This window comes from Grampus griseus (genome assembly GCF_964374135.1).
Source record: "Grampus griseus genome assembly, chromosome: X".
Classification (NCBI taxonomy): Eukaryota; Metazoa; Chordata; class Mammalia; order Artiodactyla; family Delphinidae; genus Grampus; species Grampus griseus.
Genome location: NC_138999.1, coordinates 86,853,133 through 86,878,514, shown reverse-complemented (window position 1 = coordinate 86,878,514; position 25,382 = coordinate 86,853,133). Strand labels below are relative to the sequence as shown.

Below are 25,382 nucleotides of genomic sequence, written 5' to 3'. Positions count from 1 at the left end.
GAAGTACTTATGCGTAGTAGGTGCTCAGTACATATTTAGATAATGAATGAGGTGCCTGGATTATTTTATTCAAGGCTGGCTGATGTTGTGATGCCACTCTGGAGGCTGAGCCATGAAGAACAGCTCAAGGTAGGTACCCAGCTTAAGTCTTCACTCCTCCATTCTATCAGGTGCTAGACTTGTAGGAAGCTTGGCTGAACAGGTCTACCCAGATGCCCCAACGTGTCCTTAAACTCAATATGCTAATGACTCTGAAATTTTCACTTTAGGCCAGTTATGTCTTCCAAACTCTAGAGCCTTATATCCGAATGCCTGTTTCCTTTCTTCCTTGCTTTTTTTGGGGGTTATTCTTATAGCTCTGTGTGTGTGAGTAGCAAGTGTTCTTGCTGCTTCATATATAGCTGCACTTTCCAACACAGTAGCCACTAGCTACTGGAAGCCTTTGATGCAGAGCATGATCACAAGATTAATTGGAGATGTGGTATATATATACACAATGGAATATTGCTCAGCTACAAAAAATGAAATAATGCCATTTGCAGCAATGTGGACCTAGAGATTATCATATTAAGTGAGGTAAGCCAGACAGAGAAAAACAAATATATCATTTATATGTGGAATCAAAAAAAAATGATACAAATGAACTTACTTGCAAACCAGAAATAGACCCACAGACATAGAAAACAAACTTATGGTTACCAAAGGGGAAAGTGGGGGAGGGATAAATTAGGAGTTTGGGATTAACATACACTACTATAACATACACTATAAATCCATACAGTGGATTTATACACTACTATATATAAAATAGATGACCAACAAGGGCCTACTGTATAGCACAGGGAACTGTACTCAATATTTTGTAATAACCTATAAAGGAAAAGAATCTAAAATATATATATATGTATATGTATATATATACATATAAAACTGAATCACTGTGCTGTACACCTGAAAGTAACACAACATTGTAAATCAACTATACTTCAATTTAAAAAAAGGCATTAAAAAATAAGATTAATTGGGGATACTTTTTGGTGAGTAGTCATTGTATTATAGTGCTAGGAATCAACCTCCCCGCCCCCCAGCTTTCTTCCTCTAAAAGCCATATGCCTGAGACCTAGTAAGCACTTCATAAATATTGATGCTGGTGCTGCTGGTCTCATTATCATCATTGTTGTCAACATCGTCGTCATCATCATTGTTATCATTTTATGTTACTTTCTGTACTGGGAGCAGTCTCCTGCTTATTAGAGACATGCCCTTTCTATTTCACATCCCCATATCCCTGAAAGTTAAGAGCTTTCTGCGATAAATCTGCCTTAAAAGAACTGGTAGGGGAGGTGAGTGCTGGTGAGAGAAATCACAGTGGCATATTTCTGAGACTTAATTCCAGTATCCATTCCTAGATTCTATTCCTGAACTTACCATTTGCCCATTTTCAATAAATCCACTTGAAACACCATCATTTTATATTAGTTACACTGTTTAATATCCATATGCCTTAAACTACAGTTCATTAGGGTAGGCACTTGGCTTTCTTTTTTTCCCCTGTGTGCTGAATTAAATGAGTATATGACGTCAGTGTTCTGTTATTCACTAACAGAAAAACAAAACCCATTACATTTTACTTCCCTCTTAAAATCTGAACAGAAAGCAGACATTATCATATTGTACATTTGTGGCATGAGAGAAAATATTGCGGACTAGCTCCATTAAGAATAAGCTTTTTAATGGCCAGACCAGGAAACAGGTTTTCTCTGAAAAATGGCCTTGAGCATGAATTAGGTACTTTGCTTCTTCATATTTGCATATGCCTCTTTGGATTAGGGGATTTGAGTTGCTAGACATTTTATTCTAAATAATCTTTTAGGAAGAAAACCATGTAAATCAAATTCTTTTTCTTTCCATAGACAGGAACATGGTCTGTGTACGGTCTAACCATCTGAAAAACATCCCCAAGAAACACAGTCAAGTGGCACAGGTAATAAGGAACAAAGGCTGGTTGAAGATGACCCCAGGCATTGCAGTCTATAACGGCAGCATGCCTGATATTTTAATCATAGAGCTCTTCTAGTGCTACAGGGGAGGAGGGGTTCTGTTCTGAAAGTGTACTTCTTAACGGTGGAGAGAACATTGCTAGTGTTTCATTTCAGAGAGGGTGGAGAGGAGGAGAGAGAACTGCATCCATTATTGCAAATGTCAAGCATCCAAGGAATTTAATACAAGGGAAATTTAGGACAGAGAGATACTGATAAGGGCAGGATAGCAAGTGGCAGGTGTCTGTATTTGGAAGGCTAGTGTTTTCAGCAGAACAAGGTTGAAACATATCATGAGAGATGTGGGAATGGGCGTAAGGCATCTACATCATTAGATTGGCCTCTGAGACATTTTAGTATCCCTCTATTTCATGTACCCACTATTTATTGAGTACCTACTATGTGTCAGGCACTGGACTAGGTGCTGGGGATCCAGTGGTGATTCAAACAAACATGGTGCCTGCCCTCCTGGAACTTAAAAGAAAAAGGCAAAAGAAACAGGACTTCCAAATGACATACTTGTTCCCTGTTTATACTTACAGCACCCATCCTCCTAATGATTCAGCTTTCTGACACTTGGGTGGTGCCTTCTCATAGGACACATCTTGACCTCAAAGATTTCCTGGCTAGAACACAACTCCCATCATAGGATCATTCTCTGGAAATCTTCCTGCATGACCCTTGTCAGCTTCTTCTCCCATTGTCTTCAGTGACTATTCCAAACTCTTACCTCTCCTCGAATTTCCTATCCCATCACATTTACCCTTGCTCTTGACAGATGGCTGTGCCTGGTTCTTCACTGGAAAATTAAGACCAACAGATGAGGATTCCCTTAGCTGCTTCCCCTACCATCTACCAATTTCGCTGAAATCTTACCCCTCCTTTCCCTCCTATCTCAGTGAAATGCTGTTAGTCTTCTACCTGTCCAAGGCTATTCTTCCTTGAAACACCATCTTGGACTCATCTCCTCTCTCCCCAGGTTCCTTATTCCTTTGTTACATTCCCTCTTTCTCCCGTTTCTTTACCTACTTTTCTCCACCTCTACCGGCTCTTTTCTTTCATAAACATATTCAATTAAAAAAAATCTGATGGTTCTTGCTTCTGCCCCCAACAATTCCTAGAAATTAATCTTGCCAAATTCATCAGTGAGCTCTGTTTTGCCAAATTAAATGGAAACTTTCTGCCCCTAACTTACTCAACTTTTCTCTGCCTTTGGTACCACTTATTATTCTTATTTTCCTCCTTGGGAACACTGTCTTTGTTTGGTTTCTGTGATACCATTCTCTGATGGTTTTCCTCCTATTTCGCTGGCCACTTCTTAGTCGTTCTCATGGGATCTTTTTCTCCCTTTCTTTCCCACGATAAGTGTTGGTGTCCTCCAGGACTCTGTCCTTGGCCTTCTTTTTGAATATATTCATGGGAGATTGCACACCACTATAGCTGATGATTGGAATGACCACCTGTAAATTGACAACTCCTAAACTTATATTTGCATACCAGCTCCATCTTGAGCTTCAGGAGGTGGGGTTCCAAAGGCTACCGAACATCCTCACCTAGTTTTCCTGTAGAGCTCTTCAAATCAGCATTGGCCCAGATCCAGATTTCTCAACCTTCGCACTATTAACATTTTGGGTTGGATGGTTATTTATTGTGTGGGGCTATTAGGTGCACTGGAGGATGTTTAGCAGCATCCGTGGCCTCTGCCCCTAGAGGCCATGAGTTGTGACAACCAAAACTGCCTCCAGATATCTCTTGTGGGGCACAATCACCTCCGGTTGAGAACCATTGCCCTAAACTAAATTTACCCTCTTCCCTTTCCAAATGTGCCCTTTTTTCTCACGTTAGTAAATGGTAGCAACGTGTACTAGAAACATATGTCCTCTTAGACTCCTCTGTCTTAATCCTACCACTTCCTCCTCAGCCACATATAATAAATCTCCACGTCCTTTCAGTTTTCCTTTCTTTTTTTTTTGTTTTCTTATTTATTTCGTTCAGTTTTCCTTTCTAAAAATACTTTGACTCTACCCTCTTCTTTCTATTTCCACCACCATCATCACCACTCCAGTCCAAGCAACTGGTCTCTAGCATCTGTATTGTTATGACTGTAGATATTCACTCCTGAGCCAAGTAGATGTACTAAGATTTTGTTTCCTTTATTGTACTGTTTTTTTCTTTCATTTTATGTTGTGGAAAATTACAAACGTGTAACAGTATAGAATGGTATAACAAACCCCATGTACCCATTACCCAGCTTCAGTAACTATCAACACATGGCCCATCTTGCTTTCACTATACTCTCACCCACTTTCCACCAGCCCCTTTGGATTTGTTTGAGGCAAATTCCAGACATTATATCATATAAGATATAAATACCACAGCATGAGTTTTAACAGAAAGGACTTAATTTTTTAACATAGTTTCATACCATTGTCACACCTGCAAATAAACATTTATCCCATAATATCATCAACTACCTAGTAAATGTTCAGATTAGGCACTGTTTTATCTCATAAAAAGCTTAATTGATATAGTTGGCTTGTTCAAATCAGGATTCAAACAAGGTATATACATTGCATTTGATTAACATGTCTCTTTAGCCTCTTAATTTTTAAGTACCCCTCCCTATTAATTTTTTTGTCCCTGCAATTTACTTTTTGAAGAAACTGGTTTGTTTTCCTCTGGAGATTCTCCCATTCTGGATTTTGCTGATTGAATCCCCTTGATATCATTGAATGTTCTTCCTCTATCCCCTGTATTTCCTCTAAGCTGGTAGATCTAGAGTGTTGATCAGATTCAGGTTTGATTTTTGGCAAGAATGTTTTTATATGTAGATGTCTAATGGGCTCTCTTTTTTGGTGATGTTAACATTGAACAGCGGATTCAGGTGTCATCAGTCTGATTCACTCATTGAAAAGTTCCCTGTCAGCTTTTCGCTTAATGGTTTAGCTGTCATTAGTGATCAGTGCCTAGATCTCTTATTTTGGGGGGGGGTTGCAATGCAGTTCTGTTCTAAATCTATTATTTATTAGCTGGAATTCTTCTAGAAATAACTTTTCCCTATCAACCCTTTGGTTACTCTAAGGTACTCTTACAGGAAAGGCAGGATAAATCCTTGGTTCTTTCACCTTCCTCAAAAGATGATCAGTTAATGTGTTTGTTTTGGTATCATTAGGAACTCATAGATTTTTAACATACTTGATATGTTTCAATCTACTGCAGATACTAGGGGTTTTTTGGTACTCCAGTTACTCCATTTTTGGCCAATTGGAACCTCTTTTAATTGGCTGTGAGACCTAGATGGCCGTGATAGTTCTGGAATGATAAGATATTTCTAGCACATCTAGTCCATTTTATGCCTGGGAGCTGGAATCAGCCGTTTCTTTTTTTTTTTTTTTGCGGTACGCGGGCCTCTCACTGTTGTGGCCTCTCCCATTGTGGAGCAAGGCTCCGAACGCGCAGACTCAGCGGCCATGGCTCACGGGCCCAGCCGCTCCGCTGCATGTGGGATCTTCCAGGACTGGGGCACGAACCCGCGTCCCCTGCATCGGCAGGCGGACTCTCAACCACTGCGCCACCAGGGAAGCCCTCAGCCGTTTCTTTAAGGAATCCTTGTCTCTGTTAGTGGGAAATGGCAGGGTGCTAGGTGCGTGCTTATTTATACTGAGTTGGTCATATTTCAATGCCTTTTTAGTGGACAGAGCTAGGAAATATTTTTTAAAAGAAAATATATCATGAGTTCACAGTAATATGTCCAAATCAAATTAAAAATTATAGTTTTTACTTAAATCCTTTGATTTTATATTTTTATCTCTTGTCTCTTACAATTAAAACTTTAGTCCTGACAACATTAGAATACTTACAATTGACCCTTGAACAAGGACATAGTTAAGGGCGCCAACCCCTGTGCAGTCGAAAATCCACTTCGTATCTGTGGTTCCACATCTGTGGATTCAATCAGCCATGCGTCGTGTAGTACTGTAGTACACGTTTAGTGAAAAAAACTTCATATAAGTGGACCTGTGCAGTTCAAACCCATGTTGTTCAAGGGTCAGCTGTACTTATTTATTCCATCCTACTCTTTACATATAATTTCAGAACAACAATACTAGTATTATTACTAACAAATGATTACTGAAAAGAGCTCAAGATTTCTGTCCAGTTCTTTTTGTCCAATTATTGTGGCTCTGAAGGAATTCATCTCTTTGTAGTTACACCACCAACTTGACATGATACATGGATTCTTTTTTTTCTTCATTCTTGCTTTCAAATTTTAGGGATTGATTTTTTTCTTTTTCCTTTTGATTAAATTTTTGTTTTATAATTTTGTAAGATATTTACATGGTTTCAAAGTCATATCTACAAAATAAAGGTGTATTTTCTTTTTGTTTTGTTTTTTGGCCGCGCCACATGCAGGATCTTAGTTCCCTGACCAGAGATTGAACCCGCCCCCCCTGCAGTGGAAGTGCAGAGTCTTAACCACTGGACCTCCAGGGAAGTCCCATAAAGGTGTATTTAAAGAGGTCTAGTTTTCACTTCTGTCCCCTCTGCCCAGTTCCCTTCCTCCTTCTATGGGTAACATTTTTATTCACTTTTATTTATTTTAAAAAATGGAAACATATTTGTATCTCCCCTTTTCTTAGCTAAAAGGTAGCTTAATATGGACACAGTTCTGTACCTTTTTTCCACATAATAATATGCTTCATTTTTTTAATATTTACAATTGTTATATCTTCTTGGATTGATCCTTTGATCATTTTTTTAACATCTTTATTGGAGTATAATTGCTTTACAATGGTGTGTTAGTTTCTGCTGTATGCTTCATTTAAAAAAAATAACTGCTTAGTCCTATGTAATATGATGGATTTTACAACTTTTAGTTTTCATTGGCTTGAATAATTACCTAATTTTCTCATTGGCTTAGTTTTCTCTGAACCTATTGCTATTTTTTTTTCTGAGTGCTCTAAGAGCTCTGTCAAACATCAATGTTCTCCATATGGTCTAAAACTTGAGTTTAGTATTTTCCCTGAAGACCTTTTTTCTGAAGTCTCCATCCTAGGCTCCTGAGGCCTTCTGCCTAGCTGTTATCTTGGGACTCCTTTTGCTGTTCTTCTGTCTTTACCCCTGTTTCTCAGATCCCCTGTCTTCCTTTTTCTGGTTTACATCCTCATTTAGTTGGAATACAACCTCCATTAGCTTCCTGAGGAAGGGTGCCTAGGAGTAAACTTTGAGTCTTTGCATGTCTATAAATGTCTTAGTTCTTTCCTGACATATGACTGAGAGTATTTCTAGATTTCAAATACTAGGTTTGAATCATTTGCCTTTATAAATTTGAAGACATGGTCTCATTGTCATCTGGCCGCTAATATTGTGTAAGCCTGGATGCTACTTTAAGTCCTATTCCTTTGTAGATAATCTCTCCCCTCTTTATTTCTCTAGAAGCTTTTAGGGAATCTCTGTCCGTGAAACTTCATGATCATGTGGCCCTTCTTTCATTAATTGTGATGGACACTTTCTAGTCCTTGTGAAGCTGGAAACTAATACTTTCAGACATGGGAAATTTTCCTGTATTATTATTTTTTTAATTTATTTTTTATTTTTATATTTTTGGCCATGCCACGTGGCTTGTGGGATCTTACTTCCCCAACCAGGGACTGAACCCGGGCCCCTGCAGTGAAAGTGCCAAGTCCTTACCACTGGACCACCAGGGAATTCCCTATTTTTATTTTTTTTTATTGAAGTATAGTTGATTTACAATGTTGTGTTAGTTTCAAGTGTACGGCAAACTGATTCAGTTATATATATATATTCTTTATCAGATTCTTTTCCATTATAGGTTATTATAAGGTGTTGAATATACTTCCCAGTGCCATACAGTAGATCCTTGTTGTTTCTCTATTTTATATATAGTAGTGTGTATATGTTAATCCCCAAATTCTAATTTATCCCTCCCCTGCCCCTTCCCCTTTGGTAACCATAAGTTTGTTTCTATATCTGTGAGTCTGTTTCTGTTTTATTTTATGTATGTATGTATGTATGACTGGCTGTGTTGGGTCTTCATTGCTGTGTGTGGGCTTTCTCTAGTTGCGGTGAGTGGGGGCTACTCTTTGTTGTGGTGCGTGGGCTTCTCATTGTTGTGGCTTCTCTTGTTGCAGAGCATGGGCTCTAGGCACGCAGGCTTCAGTAGTTGTGGCACATGGGCTCAATAGTTGTGATTTGTGGGCTCTAGAGCTCAGGCTCAGTAGTTGTGGTGCACGGGCTTAGTTGCTCCGCGACATGTGGGATCTTCCTGGGCCAGGGCGAACCCATGTCCCTTGTATTGGCAGGCAGATTCTTAACCACTGTGCCACCAGGGAAGCCCTCTGTTTGGTAAATAAGTTCATTTGTATCATTGTTTTAGATTCCACATATAAGTGATATCATATGATATTTATGTTTCTCTGTCTGACTTACTTCACTTTGTATGATAATCTCTAGGCCCATCTATGGGTTACTGCACATGGCATTATTTCATTCTTTTTATGGCTGAGTAATATTTCATTGTATATATGTACCACATCTTCTTTATCCGTTCCTCTGTCGATGGACATTTAGGTTGTTTCCATGTCTGGGCTATTGTAAATAGAGCTGCAATGAACACTGTGGTCCATGACTCTTTTTGAATTATGGTTTTCTCAGGGTATATGCCCAGCAGTGGATTGCTGGATCATATGGCAACTCTATTTTTAGTCTTTTAAGGAACCTCCATACTGTTCTCCATAGTGGCTGCACCACTTTACATTCCCACTGACACTGCAGGAGGGTTCCCTTTTCTCCACACCCTCTCTGCCATTTATTTGTAGACTTTTTTTTTAATTGGAGTATAGTTGCTTTACAAAGTTGTATTAGTTTCTGCTGTACAGCAAAGTGATTCAGTTATACATATATATATATCCACTATTTTTTAGATTTCCTTCCCATTTAGGTCACCACAGAGCATTGAGTAAAGTTCGCTGTGCTATACAGTACATTCTCATTAGTTATCTATTTTATATATAGTATTTGTAGACTTTTTGATGATGGCCATTCTGACTGGTGTGATGTATTATTTCTTTAAGTACTTCCTCTCATTTTCTTTGTTCTCTCTATACCTCCTATTATTTGGATTTTGGACTTCATGAATTGATTCTGTAATCTGCTACTCATTCCTCTTCTATTTTCCATCTCTTTTCCCTTTTGTTCTTCTTTTTGTGAAATTTTCTTGAAATAAATGCCAACATTTTTATTGACTTTTTTTCTACCACCTTTTAATTTTCAAAAGCTTTTGCTTGTTCTCTGATTGTTCCTTTTGTATAGCATCTTCTTTTTTTAAAATAATGTAATATATATATATACACATATATATATATATTTTTTAATCTTTTTCCTTTTTTTCCTTTTTTTTTTTTTTTTTTGGCGGTACGTGGGCCTCTCACTGTTGTGGCCTCTCCCGTTGCGGAGCAAGCACAGGCTCCGGACGTGCAGGCTCAGCGGCCATGGTTCACGGGCCCAGCCGCTCCGCGGCATGTGGGATCTTCCCGGACCAGGGCACGAACTCGTGTCCCCTGCATCGGCAGGCAGACTCTCAACCACTGCGCCACCAGGGAAGCCCTTTTTCCTGTTTTTTGAATTGTCTGCTTCCTTCAGGGATTTTTTTTCCCTGTTTGTTTTGGGTATTGTCTTTTGCAATGAAGGCTTTAATCAAGTAGCTGGTGGTAGTTGCCTGACCGTTCATGTTTAAGCATGAGGCTTTAAATTGATTGGCAGTTCAGCTTGAGTGGGTTTGTTGATTCTTGGCTTGACTGCTGGTGCTTGTGGGTGGGGGCCCATATCTCTCTCGGGAGATCATTACTCTGGGACTATTCAGTTTCTTGAGAGAATTTACATTGAATCTTCCTGTTTCCACCCCTGTGCCACCACTCCGCCTGGTATTTCCTGGTATTTGTGTGTTCATTTTTTCCTAAGGGAAAAAACATCCCCAACCTCCTGCTACAGAAGGATAGAGGTTTTTGGTAGGATGAGGTTGTTTACCAGTTTTATGTCCAGACTTTCAACCAAACCCTGTTTTAAGCCCTGTACCTTATCCCATCTCTATCTCCTTGCACTTCAAGTTTGAGCCTTTCCAGGCTTGTGTGGAGCAGATAAGCCTTACCTCTCATCAGATCCCCCTTTGTAGGCAATCCGGATGTAGCTTCCTTCATCTTGCTAAGTCAGTTGCCATTCCAGTCTTTTATCTGGTTTGCTCTTGTTGTCTTCTCTCCCATTATCTCTGTTCTTTCTTTCATTTATTCATTCAACAAGTACAATTGAGTACCTACAAATGCCAGGCACTATTCTAGGTGCTTAGGATACAATAATGAAGAAAATATCCCTTCCCTTGTGGAACTTATATTTTAGTGGGGGGAGACAGATTTTTTTAAAAAAATAATAAAGTAAATTATATAATATGTTAGAAGGTGATAAGTGCAGTGCTGGTCTGAATGTTTCTGTCCCTCCAAATTTCATATGTTGAAATCCTCACCCCCAAGGTAATAGTATTAAGAGGTTGGGGCCTTTGGGCGGTGCTTAGGTCATGAGAGTGGAGCCTTCATGATTAGGATTAGTGCCCTTATAAAAGAGGACCCAGAGAACTAGCTTGTCCATTCTTTTCATTTATTTATTTATTTATTTGTTTGTTTTTTAAAATTTTTTTGGCTGTGTTGGGTCATCGTTGCTGTGCACGGGCTTTCTGTAGTTGTGGTGAGCGGGGGCTACTCTTCGTTGTGGTGCGTGGGCTTCTCATTGTGGTGGCTTCTCTTGTTGCAGAGCATGGGTTCTAGGCACGCAGGCTTCAGTAGTTGTGGCATGTGGGCTCAGTAGTTGTGGCTCATGGTCTCTTGAGCGCAGGCTCAGTAGTTGTGGCGCACGGGCTTAGTTGCTCCGTGGCATGTGGGATCTTCCCGGACCAGGGCTCAAACCCGTGTCCCCTGCATTGGCAGGCAGATTCTTAACCACTGCGCCACCAGGGAAGCCCCTAGCTTGTCCATTCTGCCATGTGAGGTTCCAGTGAAAAGACAGAAGCCGTCATTGAGGAAGCTGTCACCAGACACTGAATCTGCCGGAACCTTGATTTTGGATTTCCCAGTCTCCGGAACTGAGGAATTTTTGTTGTTTATAAGTCATCCAGTTTATGGTACTTTTGTTTTAGCAGTCCAAACAGACTAAGACGAATGCCCTGGGGAAAATGCAGCAGGATAAGGAGGATGAGAAGTCATTAAGTTTGGGGGAAATGCGGCTTGTAATTTTAAATGGGATCAATGTAGGCTTCATTGAGAAGGTGATATTTGAATAAAGCAGTAGTTCTCAACTGGAATTAGTTTTGCCCTACAGGGGACATTTAGCAATGTTGGAGACATTTTTGGTTGTCACCACTGGGGGATAGTTGGACGGTGCTACTGGTATCTTTCTAGTGAGTAGAGGCCAAGGATGCTGTTAAACATCCTGCAGTGCAGAGGACAGCCCCCCACAACACAGAATTGACAATAGTGCCAAGGTTGAGAAACTTTGGAATTAAGACTTAAAGGAAATGAGGGTGTCAACCATGTGAAGGTCTGAGGGAAGAGCATTCTAGCCAAAGAGAACAGCCATGGCAAAGGCCCTAAGGTAGGAGTATGGCATGCTTTCTGGAGGAACTGAAGGTAGACTCAGAAGAGTAATAGGAGAAGAGGTAAGGTAGTTAATGGGGACCAGATAGTGTAGTGCCTTAGAGGTCATTGTTGGGACTTTGGCTTTTATTCTGAGCTGTTGGAGGTTTTGATTGGGGGGCGGGCATCTCATGATATGATTTAGGTTTTAAACAGGATCACTCTGGCTATTATATTGTGTATGGATTGTTGCAGGGAAAGGTAGAAGCAGGGAGAGACTAGTTAGGAGGCTCATGTGGTAATCCAGATGTGAGATGATATAGCCCAGTGGGAGCAGCAGAGGAGGTGGATATATCTTGAAGACAGAACTGCAGGATTTCTTGATTGATTGAGTGAAAGGTATAAGAGAAAGAGAGGAGTGAAAAATGGCTCTAGGTTTTTGGGAGGAGAAAGTGGAACAGTGGAGTTACTATCTACGGAAATGGAAAAAGCTGTGGCAGAGCAGATTTGAGCAGGGGGAGGTTAGTAGCTCAATTTTGGACATGTTGCATTGAGATACCTATTAGGCATCTGAGTAGATATGTTAAATAGGTAGTTGGATCTGTTAGGATGAGGTTCAAGAATTAGAAATCTTGGAGTTGTTAACATGTAGATGTTATTTAAAATCATGAGACTGGAAGAGGTGACCAAGGGAGTGAGAGTAGATAGAAAGAGAACAGGAACATGGACTGAACCCAGGGGCATTCCCATTTTAAGAGGTCTGGGAGGAGAAGAGGAACCAGTAAAGGTGACTGAGAAGGGGCAGCCAGTGAGGTCAGAGGAAACCAGGAGAGTGTGGGATCCTGAAAGCCTAGTGAAGACAGTGAACTGAGGAGGAGGGGCTCATCAGCTGTGCCAGTGCTGCTAGTAGGTCAAGTAAGATGAGGAGTGTGAATTGACCTTTGAACTGCATGACACGGAGGTCGTTGGTGACCATAATGGGAGCTGTTTAGGTGGAGTGGTGGGGACCTGATTTGAGTGGGTGAGTAGAAGGAGAGGAATGGGAGGCAGTGAATATAGACAGTTCTTTTGAGGAGCTTTGCTACAAAGAGGAGCGGAGAAATGGAACAGTGGCTGGAGGGGAAAGTGGGTTCGAGAAGGTTACTTTTCTTTTTAAAGGTGGGAGAGTTAGAAGAACATGCTTGTGTATTGATGGGAATGATCCAGTAGTGAGGGAGGAAAATGATGCAAGAGAGAGAGAAGGGAGAATTGGTGGATCAATGAGTTTAAGTACATTTATGTCTTTTTTATTCCTTTATTTCATTTTAATAGGATTTTAAAGAGGAATAGTCTGTTATTTGAACCAGAAGGCCCTTTCACTCTTTTTAAAAATTTTATTTTATTGAGGTATAATTGACATGCAACATTGTGTAAGTTTAGGGTGTACAGTGTGTTGATTTGATACAGTTGACCCTTGAACAACATGGGGGTTGGGGCGCTGACCCTCTGCACAGTTGAAAATGCACCTATAACTCTGTAGTTGGCCCTCCATATCCTTGGTTTTCCCATATCTGCAGTTCCATGTCTCGAGTTCAACCAACCCCAGATTCAACCAACCACAGATTGTGTAGTAATGTAGTACATATTTATTGAAAAAAATCCACATGTAAGTGGACCCACACAGTTCCAACCCATGCTGTTCAAGGGTCAACTGTATATTGCAATATGATGCTTAGGCATTCCCATGTAAGAATAGGAGTTTCAGGCTCTATTTTATAAATGAAGAAACCAAAGCCTTGGCTCATACAGTGGAGAAGCTGTATTTCATATTTACTTACCCATTATCTTCCAGGTCAGACTCAGTTTTTCAGTTCCCATCCTTCTAGGACCTCAAAGACATTTGAATCTTCTTCCAGAAAACATTCCTTTCCAACCAGCAAGCAAACAACAGTTGAACCAGTCTTTCTTTAAATCACCAACTTCAAAATTTGGAAAAATTTGTTCAGTATAAGTATAATTAAGCATCTTATGTTGCATTTATATGAAATTATAGCAGAAGTGGTCAAGTGCACCCTTAATTGATTTTTACCCTCTCAAGTGGCACTGTTTTTTGGTGTAACTCTCCCTTCCATGCACTATTTTGGGTTTGTGTGAAAATGCAGTGGATCCAGAACCCATGCATTATGAAAACAAGAGGACCTAGTAGATCAGATAGTGTGTCCTGTTGTGGCAGCAACTGGCTTGTGTTTGAAGTTTGGCTTTAAGGATTTCTGATATCTCAACACTGAATCAGGATTGCTTTTGACCTGTATTTACCAGGGGAAGATGAAGGATCCAACTAAGCTAGTTGGCACCTGGTTATATGAAGAAATACAGAAACAATGGGCTTACATCAGGAAGTTATAAGTAAGAATGGAATTATAGCAGCTTAGTAGTATATTAGGAATTGCTGCCAGGAGGAATTCACAGAAATGGATGATTATTGTATTCCACGCTGTGTACACAACAAGCTGAAATTCTTCATACAGATACCTTTGCTGTTTCATAACTTCTTTCAATAATAATTATTGAGCACTGGTTATGTGCTAGACTCAGGATACAACTCTGAGCCTTCATGGAACATACTTTTTGGGCTGTCATGGATAGGATCCCTCAGTAAGGTTGCAGGGCAGTGATCATGTTTCTTATATCACTGCATTAGTTTGCTAGGACTGCCATAACAAAATCCCACAGACTGGGTGGCTTAAACAACATAAACTTATTTTCTCACAGTCCCGGAGGCTGGAAGTCCAAGATCAAGGTGTCAGCAGGTTTGGTTTCTTCGGAGACCTCTCTCCTTGGCTTGCAGATGGCTGCCTTTCTGCTGTGTCCTCATGTGGGCTTTCCTCTGTGCACGTGCACATCCCTGATGTTTCTGTGTATCCAAATTTCCTCTTCTTATAAGGACAACAGTCAGATTGGATTAGAGTCCACCTTAACTGCCTCATTTTAACTAATCACCTACTTAAAGGCCCTATTTCCAAACACAGTCACATTTTGAGGTACTGGGGGTTAGGACTTCAATGTATGAATCCTAGGGGGACACAGTTCAGCCCACAACACTCTCCTCTGGACCCCCAAAATTCATGTTCTTCTCACATGCAAAATACATTCACCCCCATTCCAACAGCCCAAAATTCTTAACACATTCCAGCATCAACTCTAAGTCCTAAATCTCATCTAAATGAAGTGTGGATGAGAGGTATCAGTCAAGGTATAATTCATCCTAAGACAGAATTAGCTGTGAACCAGTGAAGCTGGACAAATTATCTGCTTCCCAAATACAATCGTAGGACAGGCATAGGATAGACATTCCCATTCCAAAAGGAACAAATCAGAAAGAAGAAAGGGGTCTTGGGTCCCAAGCAAATCTGAAACCTAGCAGGGCAAATTCCACTAAATTTTAAGGCTTGAGAATAATCCTCTATGGGTTGATACTGTCCTCCAGGCCCACTGGTGTGGTGGGCCCACTGGGGTAGCAGCGTGGCCAACTGAAACCACAGCATTCGGACCCACCCTAATGGCCTAATTTTAACTTAAACACATCTTTAAAGACCTCGTCTCCAAATCTGGTCACATTCTGAGGTACTAAGCGTTCAACATATGAATTTGTGTGTAGGGGAGGATACGCTTCAGCCCATAACAGTCGCTCAGCATGAATAATGAGCTGTCAAACTGTTAGTTTTGCCTGTGTAATAGTACTGTTTTCTTCCTAGTACTACGAAGTATTCCTTCAACAGTCCCCATTGGAGCCCTGCCTTCTGTTTCGTGAAGGTGGGTACTGGCGTGAGCTCATAGCCCACACCAATAGCCAAGGGCACACAATGGCCATCATCTCTTTCCATCCCCAGGAATTAAGGCAGGTGAGACTCAAAGGATGATAAGGAACAGCTTCTATAGCAGCCCTTACTATCAATATGCTGCAGTTGGTATTTGGAGGTTTCAGGGAAGATAGCAGAAACAATGCATCCATAGAATGTATGGGTTGGAAAGAAGGGTTGGGGATGATGATGAGGAGATGGCAAGGATCCTGTTAACCATGCTGCTGGCATAATGAAACCAAAGAGACTGAGGCTAGGTTACCAAGTTAATTATCATGTGAGGACTCCTGAGGATTTTCACAAGAACTTTGCCCACAGAACTTATTAGGTGTTCTACTAATTCCAGAAGCCAATTTAATAGAGACTAGAATATGGTCAGAATTTCATAATCTACATAATACTTTTACATTTGTAATACACTTAGAGCTTTCAAACATGCCTGTATCAAAATATTCTAATACTTATGTGATCATCTCAAGCAACTTGTGAAGTAGGCTGGAGAGGGAGAGGTATTGTTCCCTTCATTTCACAGCTGAGCAAATGGAGGCATAGAGGTACGCAAGGTTAAAGAGCTAGTAAATAGCAAAGCTATAGGGCTTGAACCCAGGTCGTTGATTCCTGGCCTTTTAACTCTATAGCTCCAACATAGTTTATTGTCATATGTCCTTGTGTCTAGCTGATGGATAGGGCTCTCTGTAGTGACGTAAGAATTTTAAAACGTTTAGAACTTGAAGAAAGGATTTAGTTACTGTGCTCATTCTGTTCCGTGCCCTTTCTTTCCTTTCTCTTAGGACGTGTGTCTTCTGAGGTGGTGTTTGGATGGGTGGATGGGATATTTGAAGTAGAGAAGTGTGAAAGGAATTGAAAGGTTATTGCTTGTTTGTGATGGGACAAAAGCTTAGTTTAGCTCCTAGGTTACAACAAGAATAACTCTCACACTTTCTTTAGAGAACTATTAAAGAGGCTCAAACCAGAGAAAGTGCCATGTCTGTTGTATAGCATTTGTCAAAAGCCAATAAGCAAAGGAGTGCTTCTGCTGAGATGTGAAAATAGCTTTTTTTTTTTTTTTGGTCCTACAGAACATTGCTTTAAGTGTTATCTATAATAGGATTTGAGTAATGTGCCTTCTTGTCTGACTACTGCAGGGCTGATTACCATAGAGCTTGGAGAGAAAATTTGTCAGAGGTGGGTTTTTGCTTGACTCCTGATTTTGTGGTCTGGGCAGGAGGAGCTCTGTGTTCAGAAGGAGACTGTAAAGAAGTTTTTCACCAAAGGGCCAGGAGCAGTCTGTGACTTGACATCACTTTACTTCCAGGAAAGGTAAACCTGGGACAGCCCAACAGCAAGCCGCAGTCTGATGGCTTGCCATAGTCTGGGTTGTGGATTACTGAGGCAGCGCCGCTGATGACCAAGTGTTTGCATGTACCTCCATCCCCTGAGAGGGAAACTCCTCCAGAGCTCTCAGGGCCATGCCATGGAGGCTTTGTCTCCTAGCTGAGATGCTGGGGCCTCCCTCTCCAACCAACCACTAGAGATAGGTTGGTCTGCCATTCCAAGGTGCTTTCTTCTTTTATTCTTTTCTAGCACTACGACCCGTTGCAGCCATCAGCAGTCCCCCTACCAGCTCCTGTTTGGGGAACCCCACATCTTTGAAGATCTCCTGGGGTTGAAGATCTGCATCTCTCCAGATGCCTTTTTCCAGGTTAACATTGCTGGTGCAGAGATACTGTATCGGACTATGGGGGAGCTGAGTGGAGTGAACTCTAACACCATCCTCCTTGACATCTGCTGTGTAACTGGCAAGTGGCAGCCCAGGGCAGAATCAACATGCAGCTTATCTCCCCAACACCATCCACACAGCACCCAGGGCCCTTGCAGCCGAGGTGGGGAGGTGGTGATAGTGGTACAGGCATAACCTCATTGGTAATACCATAAAATACCCTCCTCTTATTCTCTCCTACTTCCCCAGGTGTGATTGGCCTCTCTCTGGCTCAGTATACCTCCTAGGTCCTTGGGATTGAGTTGGTGGAGCAGGCGGTAGAGGATGCCAGGTGGACTGTAGCCTTCAATGGTACACTGCTCACATTCTGGGGAGAAATTAAGAGCTGTAGTTGTTCTGTACTATGGGAACGGTTGTGTGGGAAAGGGCATCTACTGTATCCATGACTGGGGAGGAAGGGAAGGTGTTCTGGAGTGCTCAGAGTTGGATCCTGATGACTTTCTAAAAGAGGTCCCCCTTTTTTTTTCTTTTTTTTAAAAATTGAAGTATAGTTGATTTCAATGTTGTGTTAGTTTCAGGTATACAGCAAAGTGATTCAGTTATATATATATACATATATATATATATATATATGTATATATATATATTCTTTTCCAAATCATTTTCCCTGGGCTTCCCTGGTGGTGCAGTGGTTGAGAATCCTCCTGCCAATGCAGGGGTCACGAGTTCAGGCCCTGGTCCAGGAGGATCCCACATGCTGCGGAGCAGCTGGATCCGTGCGCCCCAACTGCTGAGCCTGCATTCTAGAGCCCGCGAGCCACAACTACTGAAGCCTGTGCTCCGCAACGGGAGAGGCCACAGCAATGAGAGGCCCGTGCACTGTGGCGAGGAGTGGCCCCCACTCACCACAGCTAGAGGGAGCCCGGGCACAGCAACGGGGACCCAACACAGCCAAAAATAAATAAATTCATTAAAAAAATTATTTTCCCTTATAGGTTATTACAAAATATTGAGTAGAGTTCCCTGTGTTATACAGTAGGTCTTTGTTGGTTACCTATTTTATATATAGTAGTGTGTATATGTTAATTCCAAACTCCTAATTTATCCCTCCCTAATCTTTTTGTTTCTATCTGGAAAAAGCCTAAGGGAAGGAATAAGCCTAGCTGATAGGAAGGGAACTTGGCAAAACTTTGAATAATATAGAAGAGCCTTCTTGACATTAGACTCATGAGGCATCATAACAATACAATAGGTTTCAAACTATTTTTAGCAGTAGGACCTTTTCTTTGAACAAAGTCTTAGGCCAAACTGCAACATAGAAAAAAGATTTTCTTTCCCCTCTACCTCACTTCTAGACAGCTCCTGAGGCTCCATGTGAAAGCCTCCAATATAGCAGAAGGAGCACTTGAGTTATAGTCAAGGTTCTCTTCTTGGTATAGGTCCTTATGTGCTGTGTGAGTCACTAAGTTGTAAAATAACACATCTAGTCTCTCAAGCTGAAAGGCCTACAGAGATATTGCAAGGGAAAGCGCATTGGAAAAAATGAAGCAGCTCCAAAAGCATTTCTTTCATTGTTATGCAGAAGTATGTTAGATCTAAAGGGAAGATGGCAGAGCCCTCCCTGCTTTCTGTACGTTTCTATAAAGCTGAAGCTCCCCACCCCCAACTGCTTGGCTTACATTTTGAGTTACGGCACGTGGGCCTCTCTTTTGCAGGCATCACCAACTGTGAATTCCATACTGGTCGAGCAGAGAAGATTTTGCCACAGCTACTGAAGTCAAAGGAAGATGGGCAGTTAATTGTTGCTGTAGTGAACCCAGCCCGGGCCGGGACTGCGTAAGGATGACTAGATTTCCTGCTACAGAGCTAGTTAGATATTCCCATTGATGTCCACCAGCTTTGGTCTCTCATTTCTATACCATGTTAAGGCTGCTCTCAGTGAGCTGGCTCTGAACCTGCTTCTCCTCTTTTCCTAACCAGTGCTATGTGCCAGCCAGTTGCAAGTTTGTGATAACCTGGACCATGATAGTTTAATTATATTAATAGCAATGTGTTTCTTCCTTTAGATTACCAGGTGGTTCAAGCCATTCGAAACTATGGGGCCATCCGCATACTAGTTTTTGTTTCCTGCAAGCCCCATGGTGAAATCACAAGGAACATCATTGAGTGAGTCTTGACTTCATTTTTAAATTATTTTTCCTGGGCTTCCCTGGTGGCGCAGTGGTTGAGAGTCTGCTTGCCGATGCAGGGAACATGGGTTCGTGCCCCGGTCCGGGAAGATCCTACATGCCACGGAGCGGCTAGGCCCGTGAGCCATGGCCGCTGAGCCTGCGCGTCCGGAACCTGTGCTCCGCAACCAGAGAGGCCACAACAGTGAGAGGCCCGCGTACCGCAAAAAATTAATTAATTAATTTTTCCTGATGGTCAAAGTAATCCTTATTGTTATGCTTATTGTGCAGAATTTGGAAAGTGTACAGAAGTATAAAGAAATAAAAAAGTCATTATACTGTCATCAAGAGTCAATTATAGGGCCAGGTCTTGGATGAGGCAAATAAAGCAACCCACATCAGGTACAAAATTTAAGAGGATGCCCCAAATCTTAGTAATCAAGTTGCATTTTTTTTTTTTTTTTTTTTTTTTTTTTTTTGCGGTACGCGGGCCTCTCGCTGTTGTGGCCTCTCCCATTGCGGAGCACAGGCTCCAGACGCGCAGGCTCAGCGGCCATGGCTCACGGGCCCAGCCGCTCCACGGCATGTGGGATCTTCCCGGACCAGGGCACAAACCCGTGTCCCCTGCATTGGCAGGCGGACTCTCAATCACTGCGCCACCAGGGAAGCCCCAAGATGCATTTTTAATGTAGTATTTTCAGAAATTAAATTGTCCAAAATACCTGTGAACAAAATATTAAGTTTTTTTAAAAAGTGAGATCCACTCCTGTACTTGGTAAGCCATGCCTCAGTCACCTTACTCTAGTCCTGGCCCTAGTTCCGATAAAACTGTATTTATGAAAGCAGGCAGCCAGCCTGCTGGCCATAATTTTACAATTTGACTTTCCAAATTATTGCATCAAGATATCATTTGTCTTGATTACTGAGTTTTTGGCACCCTCTTAAATTGTGCACCCACGGGGAATGCCTTCTGCTTCACTCCCAGTTCTGGCCCTGCTCAATTATTTTGATTTTTGAAATGTTTTCTTCTTGTAATCTCTCTCTCTTTTTTACATAAATAACACAATTTCTTTGTAATATTGGAACAACATAGGTGGGTATAAAGTACAGATGAGGGAATTCCCTGGCGGTCCAGTGGTTAGGACTCTGCACTTTCACTGCTGAGGACCTGGGTTCAAGCCCTGGTCTTGGAATTAAGATCCCACAAGCTGTGTGGCACAGCCAAAATAAATAAATTAATAAATAAAGTACAGATGAAATACCTAGATGAAACAAATGAGAATTAAAAGGAAATAAATTGAACTTTCAAGTCAGTGAGCTAGAAGAACAATAAAGCTAACGAAAACTGAAGGAAGAAATCAATAACATTTTAAAAATCCAGAAATTAATGAACTACAAAGGCAAGGCAGAAATAGAGACACAGAAATAGAGAACAAATGTATGGACACTAATGGGAAGTGGATGGGGGGATGAATTGGGAGAATGGGATTGACATATATACACTAATATTTATAAAATAGATAACTAATAAGAACCTTCTGTATAGCACAGGGAACTCCATTTTGCTGTACAGTAGAAACTAAGACAACATTGTAAAACAACTACACCCCAGTAAAAAAAAACCAAAAACCTATAGACTCAACAAATAAACCAGAAGGTGTTATTGGAAGAAGAAGATAAAATAGATAAGTAAACCTAATCAAGAATATGAAGTCTTAAATGAGAAAAAGGAGCATAACTATAGATATGAAGAAATTTTAAAAAATATAAGGAAGTACTTTGTATAACTCCTTCCTAATACGTTTGAAAACCTAGATGAAATGGGACATTTCCCGGAAGAATGCAAATGGCTAATATTAATTCTAGAAGCTACAGTAAACCTAAACACACCAGTACCCATGGGAAAAAATTGAGAAAGTTGTCAAAGAGCTGCTTCTACCCAAAATAAAATCGTGAGGCCCGTATATTTTCACACTTATTTCCTTATCTTTTCCTGCATACTCTTCCAGTTGTCCTTTATTTTTATTTTCATTATACAGTTTAAAAATGTTTTTATATACATATCATGAAGGTGGCACCTCAAATCAATGGGGGAACAAATGAACTATTTAATAGATGATGGTGGACAACTGGGTAGCTAAGGCAAAAAAAAAAAAAAAAAAAGGTTGGATCTACATCTCATGTTGCAGACCAGGATAAATTATAGAAGAGTTAAGAGATTTAAGTGTAAACAGGGGAAATCATAAATGTACCCTAGGAAATCAGAGAATTTTTTTTATAATCTTGGAGTGCAGAAGCCCTTTCTAACTATGAAAATTCAGAAGACATATAATAAAAGGTTGTTAAATTTGGCTACATAAAACAAAACTTCCTTCATTACACCATACACAGAAATGAATTCAAAATGGATTATAGAAGTAAATGTAAGAGCTTGAAACATGGGAGTAAATCTTTGTGAACTTGGGTTAGGCAAAGCCTTCATACATACAACATCAAAGACCCAAGGAACAGCTACAAGAAAGTGTGTGTGTGTGTGTGTGTGTGTGTGTGTAATTGAACATCATCAAAGTTAAAAAAAACTTTTTGTGCTGCAAATGATACCATCAAGAAAGTGAAAAGATGAAAAGACAACCCACAGAATGGGAGAAAAGATTTGAAAATCATTTACCTGATAAGGGACTGGTATCCAGAAGCCAGACACAAAAGGCCACTTATTCCGTTTATAGGAAAATGTCCAGACTAGGCAAATCTCTAGAGACAGACAGTAGATTTATGGTTGTCTAGGGCTTAGGGTGGGGGGTTTCAGGAGAAATGGGGAGTGACTGCTAAGGAGTTAATGAAAATATTCCAAAATTGATTGTTGTGATAGATGCATAATCCTGTGAATATACTAAAAACCACTGAACTGAATAAGTGGTTGAGCTGTGAATGATATTGCAATAGAACAGTTTTAAAAATCAATAACTTGCATGATAAAAAACACCAAAAGCAAAGAGAGGAAACAATGTACAAACTGGAAAAAAATTTGCAGTTCATATTACAAACTTTTTTCCTTAATTTATTAACAAACTCCTGGAAATCAGTAAGAAAAACAACAGCGCAAAAGAAGAATGAATGCAAGATATAAAAAGAAAACATAAATGTGTATGAACCATGAAAGGATGCTCAGTCTCTTCCATTATAGTGGAAATGCAGATTAAAAGTACCCCGAGATACCACTTTTTGTATCTCAGGTTGGCAAAAGTTCCAAAGTTTGATAATGCACTGTTGGCAATACTATGGGGAAACATGAATTCTAAAAAGTTACTGGTCAGAGTGTAAATTGGCACTATCCCATGGAAGGAAATTTAGCAATATAGATTAAGATCATAAATGTATATATACCTTTTGACCCAGTAATTCCATTCCTGAGACTTTATCCTACAAATATACTGACACACATGTAAAATGACATGCATTGATTGATTGATTGATTGCAATATTGTAACAGCAAATGATGAGATGTCCTAAAAGTCCATCAGTGAGGAACTAGTTAAATCAAATATGTACATCCATACAGTGGAATACCATGCTGCTATAAAAAAGAATGAAGATGTTCTCTGTTTACTGATACGGAAAGATCTCTAAGGTACGTTATTTTCTGTTAACAACTTTATTGAGATATAACTCACATATCATAAAATTCAACCTTAATTAAAATGTACAATTCAAAGGTTTTTGGTACATTCTCAGACTTGTGCAGCCATCACTACTGTCTAATTGTGAACACTTTCATCGCTCCAAAAGAAACCCTGCACTTCTCACCTGTCACTTCCCATTTTTTCCCAACCCCCTGGCCCTAGGCAACCACTAATCGACCTTATGTCTGTATGGATTTGCCTATTCTGCAGAATTCATACAAGTGAAGTTCTTTGCAAATGTGGTCCTTCACATCTGGCTTCTTTCTCTTAGCATGATGTTTGTAAGGTTCGTCTGTGTTGTAGCATGTAGCAGTACTTCATTCCTTTTTGTGGCTGAATAATATTCCATTCTATGGATATATACCACATTTATTCACTCATCAGTTGATGGACACTTAGGTTGTTTCCGCCTTTTGGCTCTTATGAATAATGTTGCTATGAACATTCATGTGCTAGTTTTTGTGGGGACATATGTTTTCATTTCTCTTGGGTAGATACCTAGTAGTGTAATTACTGGGTCGTATGGTACCTATTTTAACCTTTTGAGGAACTGCCAGACTATTTCCAAAGCAGCCTCCCATCTTAAATTCCCTCCAGCGGTATATGAGTGTTCCAATTTCTCTACATCTTTGTTAACTCTACTGTCGTCTTTTTTATTATACACATCCTAATGGGTGAGAAGTGGTATCTCCTTGTGTTTTTGATTGCATTTCCCCATGGTTAATGATGTTGAACATTTTTTCATATGTTTATTGGCCATTTTTATATATATATATATATATATTTTTTTTTTTTTTTTCGGTACGCGGGCCTCTCACTGTTGTGGCCTCTCCCGTTGTGGAGCACAGGCTCCAGATGTGCAGGCTCAGCGGCCATGGCTCACGGGCCCAGCCGCTCCACGGCATGTGGAATCTTCCTGGACCAGGGCACGAACCTGTGTCCCCTGCATCGGTAGGCGGACTCTCAACCACTGCACCACCAGGGAAGCCCTATATATATCTTCTTTGGAGACCTGTCTATTTAGATCTTTTGCCCATTTTTCAGTTGGGTCATCTTTTTATTATTGAGTTTTAAGAATTCTTTTAAAATTCTAGATATAAGTTCCTTATCAGATATATGATTTACAGAAATTTTCTTTTCTGTGGGTTGTCTGTTCACTTTCTTGACATTATCCTTTGAAGCACAAGATTATTTAATTGTGGTGATGTCCAGTCTGTTTTTTCTTTTGTGGCTTGTGATTTTGGTTCTGAATAGAAATAGCAAGGTATGCAGAATTGTTGATATAATGATAGCTATCTTTGTAAAAACGGACAAAAGGTGAAGAGAATATTGATTTGTATTTGCTGTATATGCATACAGAAACTGGTAAGTTTTATAAGAAACTGATTAGTAGAAAAAAATTAAGAAAAAAAAAGAATTTCCCTGGTGGTTCAGTGGTTAAGTCTCTGTGCTTCCACTGCAGAGGGCACCAGTTCGATTCCTGGTCGGGGAACTAAGGTCCTACATACTGCGATGTGCGGCCCAAAAAAACAAAAACAAAAACAAAAAACTGATAATAGTAGTTATCTATGGTGGGGGAAAACTGCAGGGATGGGAGTCAGAGGTGTGGAGAAACTTCACTATATACCTTTATATGCTTCACTTTTGAATAAAATGAAAGTATTTATTTTGCAAAACAATAGATTAAAAAATGCAACGATTAAGAGTAAGCCTAGGATTCTGCTAACACTCAGACTGAGTAAAACAATAAACATGGCCTCAGAAAGGCAAGAAAAAGTTACTTTGAAAAGACAGTGTGTGCATATGGTAGGAAAAAAAAACAGTACATAAGAGTGCATGTGCATGCAGTGAATAATGAGTCTTCTTATTCCTGGCTCCTAGTCCTTCAGATGTCACCACTCTTCCTAGTTTCTTGTGTAGCCTACCAGATATATTCTGTGTGTGTGTGTGTGTGTACATCGCTCTTTCTTTTGTAAACAGATAGAAACAGACTATAAACACTGTTCTGCTGGACCTAGAGATTATCGTATTAAGTGAAATAAGTCAAAGCCAAAAAAATCATATGATGTCACTTATATGTGGAACCTAAAAAAGTGATATATAAACAAACTTATTTACAAAACAGAAATAGACTCACAGACGTAGAAAACAAACTTATGGTTACCAAAGGGGATAGCGGTGGTGGTGGGGGAGATAAATTAGGAGTTTGGAATTAACGTATACACACTACTGTGTATACAGTAGGTAAACAACAAGGACCTACTGAATAGCACAGGGAACTATACTCAGTATCTTGTA

General features: G+C 40.3%; 1 protein-coding gene across 1 annotated transcript in view; it reads left to right on the top strand.

The window, feature by feature from the left end:
* Positions 1–25,382, top strand: part of TRMT2B (tRNA methyltransferase 2 homolog B) — a gene marked incomplete at its 5' end in the record, with an annotated part of 86,002 nt that overhangs the window by 4,381 nt on the left and 56,239 nt on the right. Inside the window, 10 exon segments of the mRNA XM_082646851.1 lie at positions 75–156; positions 158–181; positions 1,874–1,984; positions 15,412–15,558; positions 16,742–16,836; positions 17,101–17,315; positions 17,486–17,520; positions 17,524–17,587; positions 18,952–19,072; positions 19,283–19,402. Of these exon segments, the coding sequence (XP_082502977.1) occupies positions 75–156; positions 158–181; positions 1,874–1,984; positions 15,412–15,558; positions 16,742–16,836; positions 17,101–17,315; positions 17,486–17,520; positions 17,524–17,587; positions 18,952–19,072; positions 19,283–19,402 (1,014 nt within the window).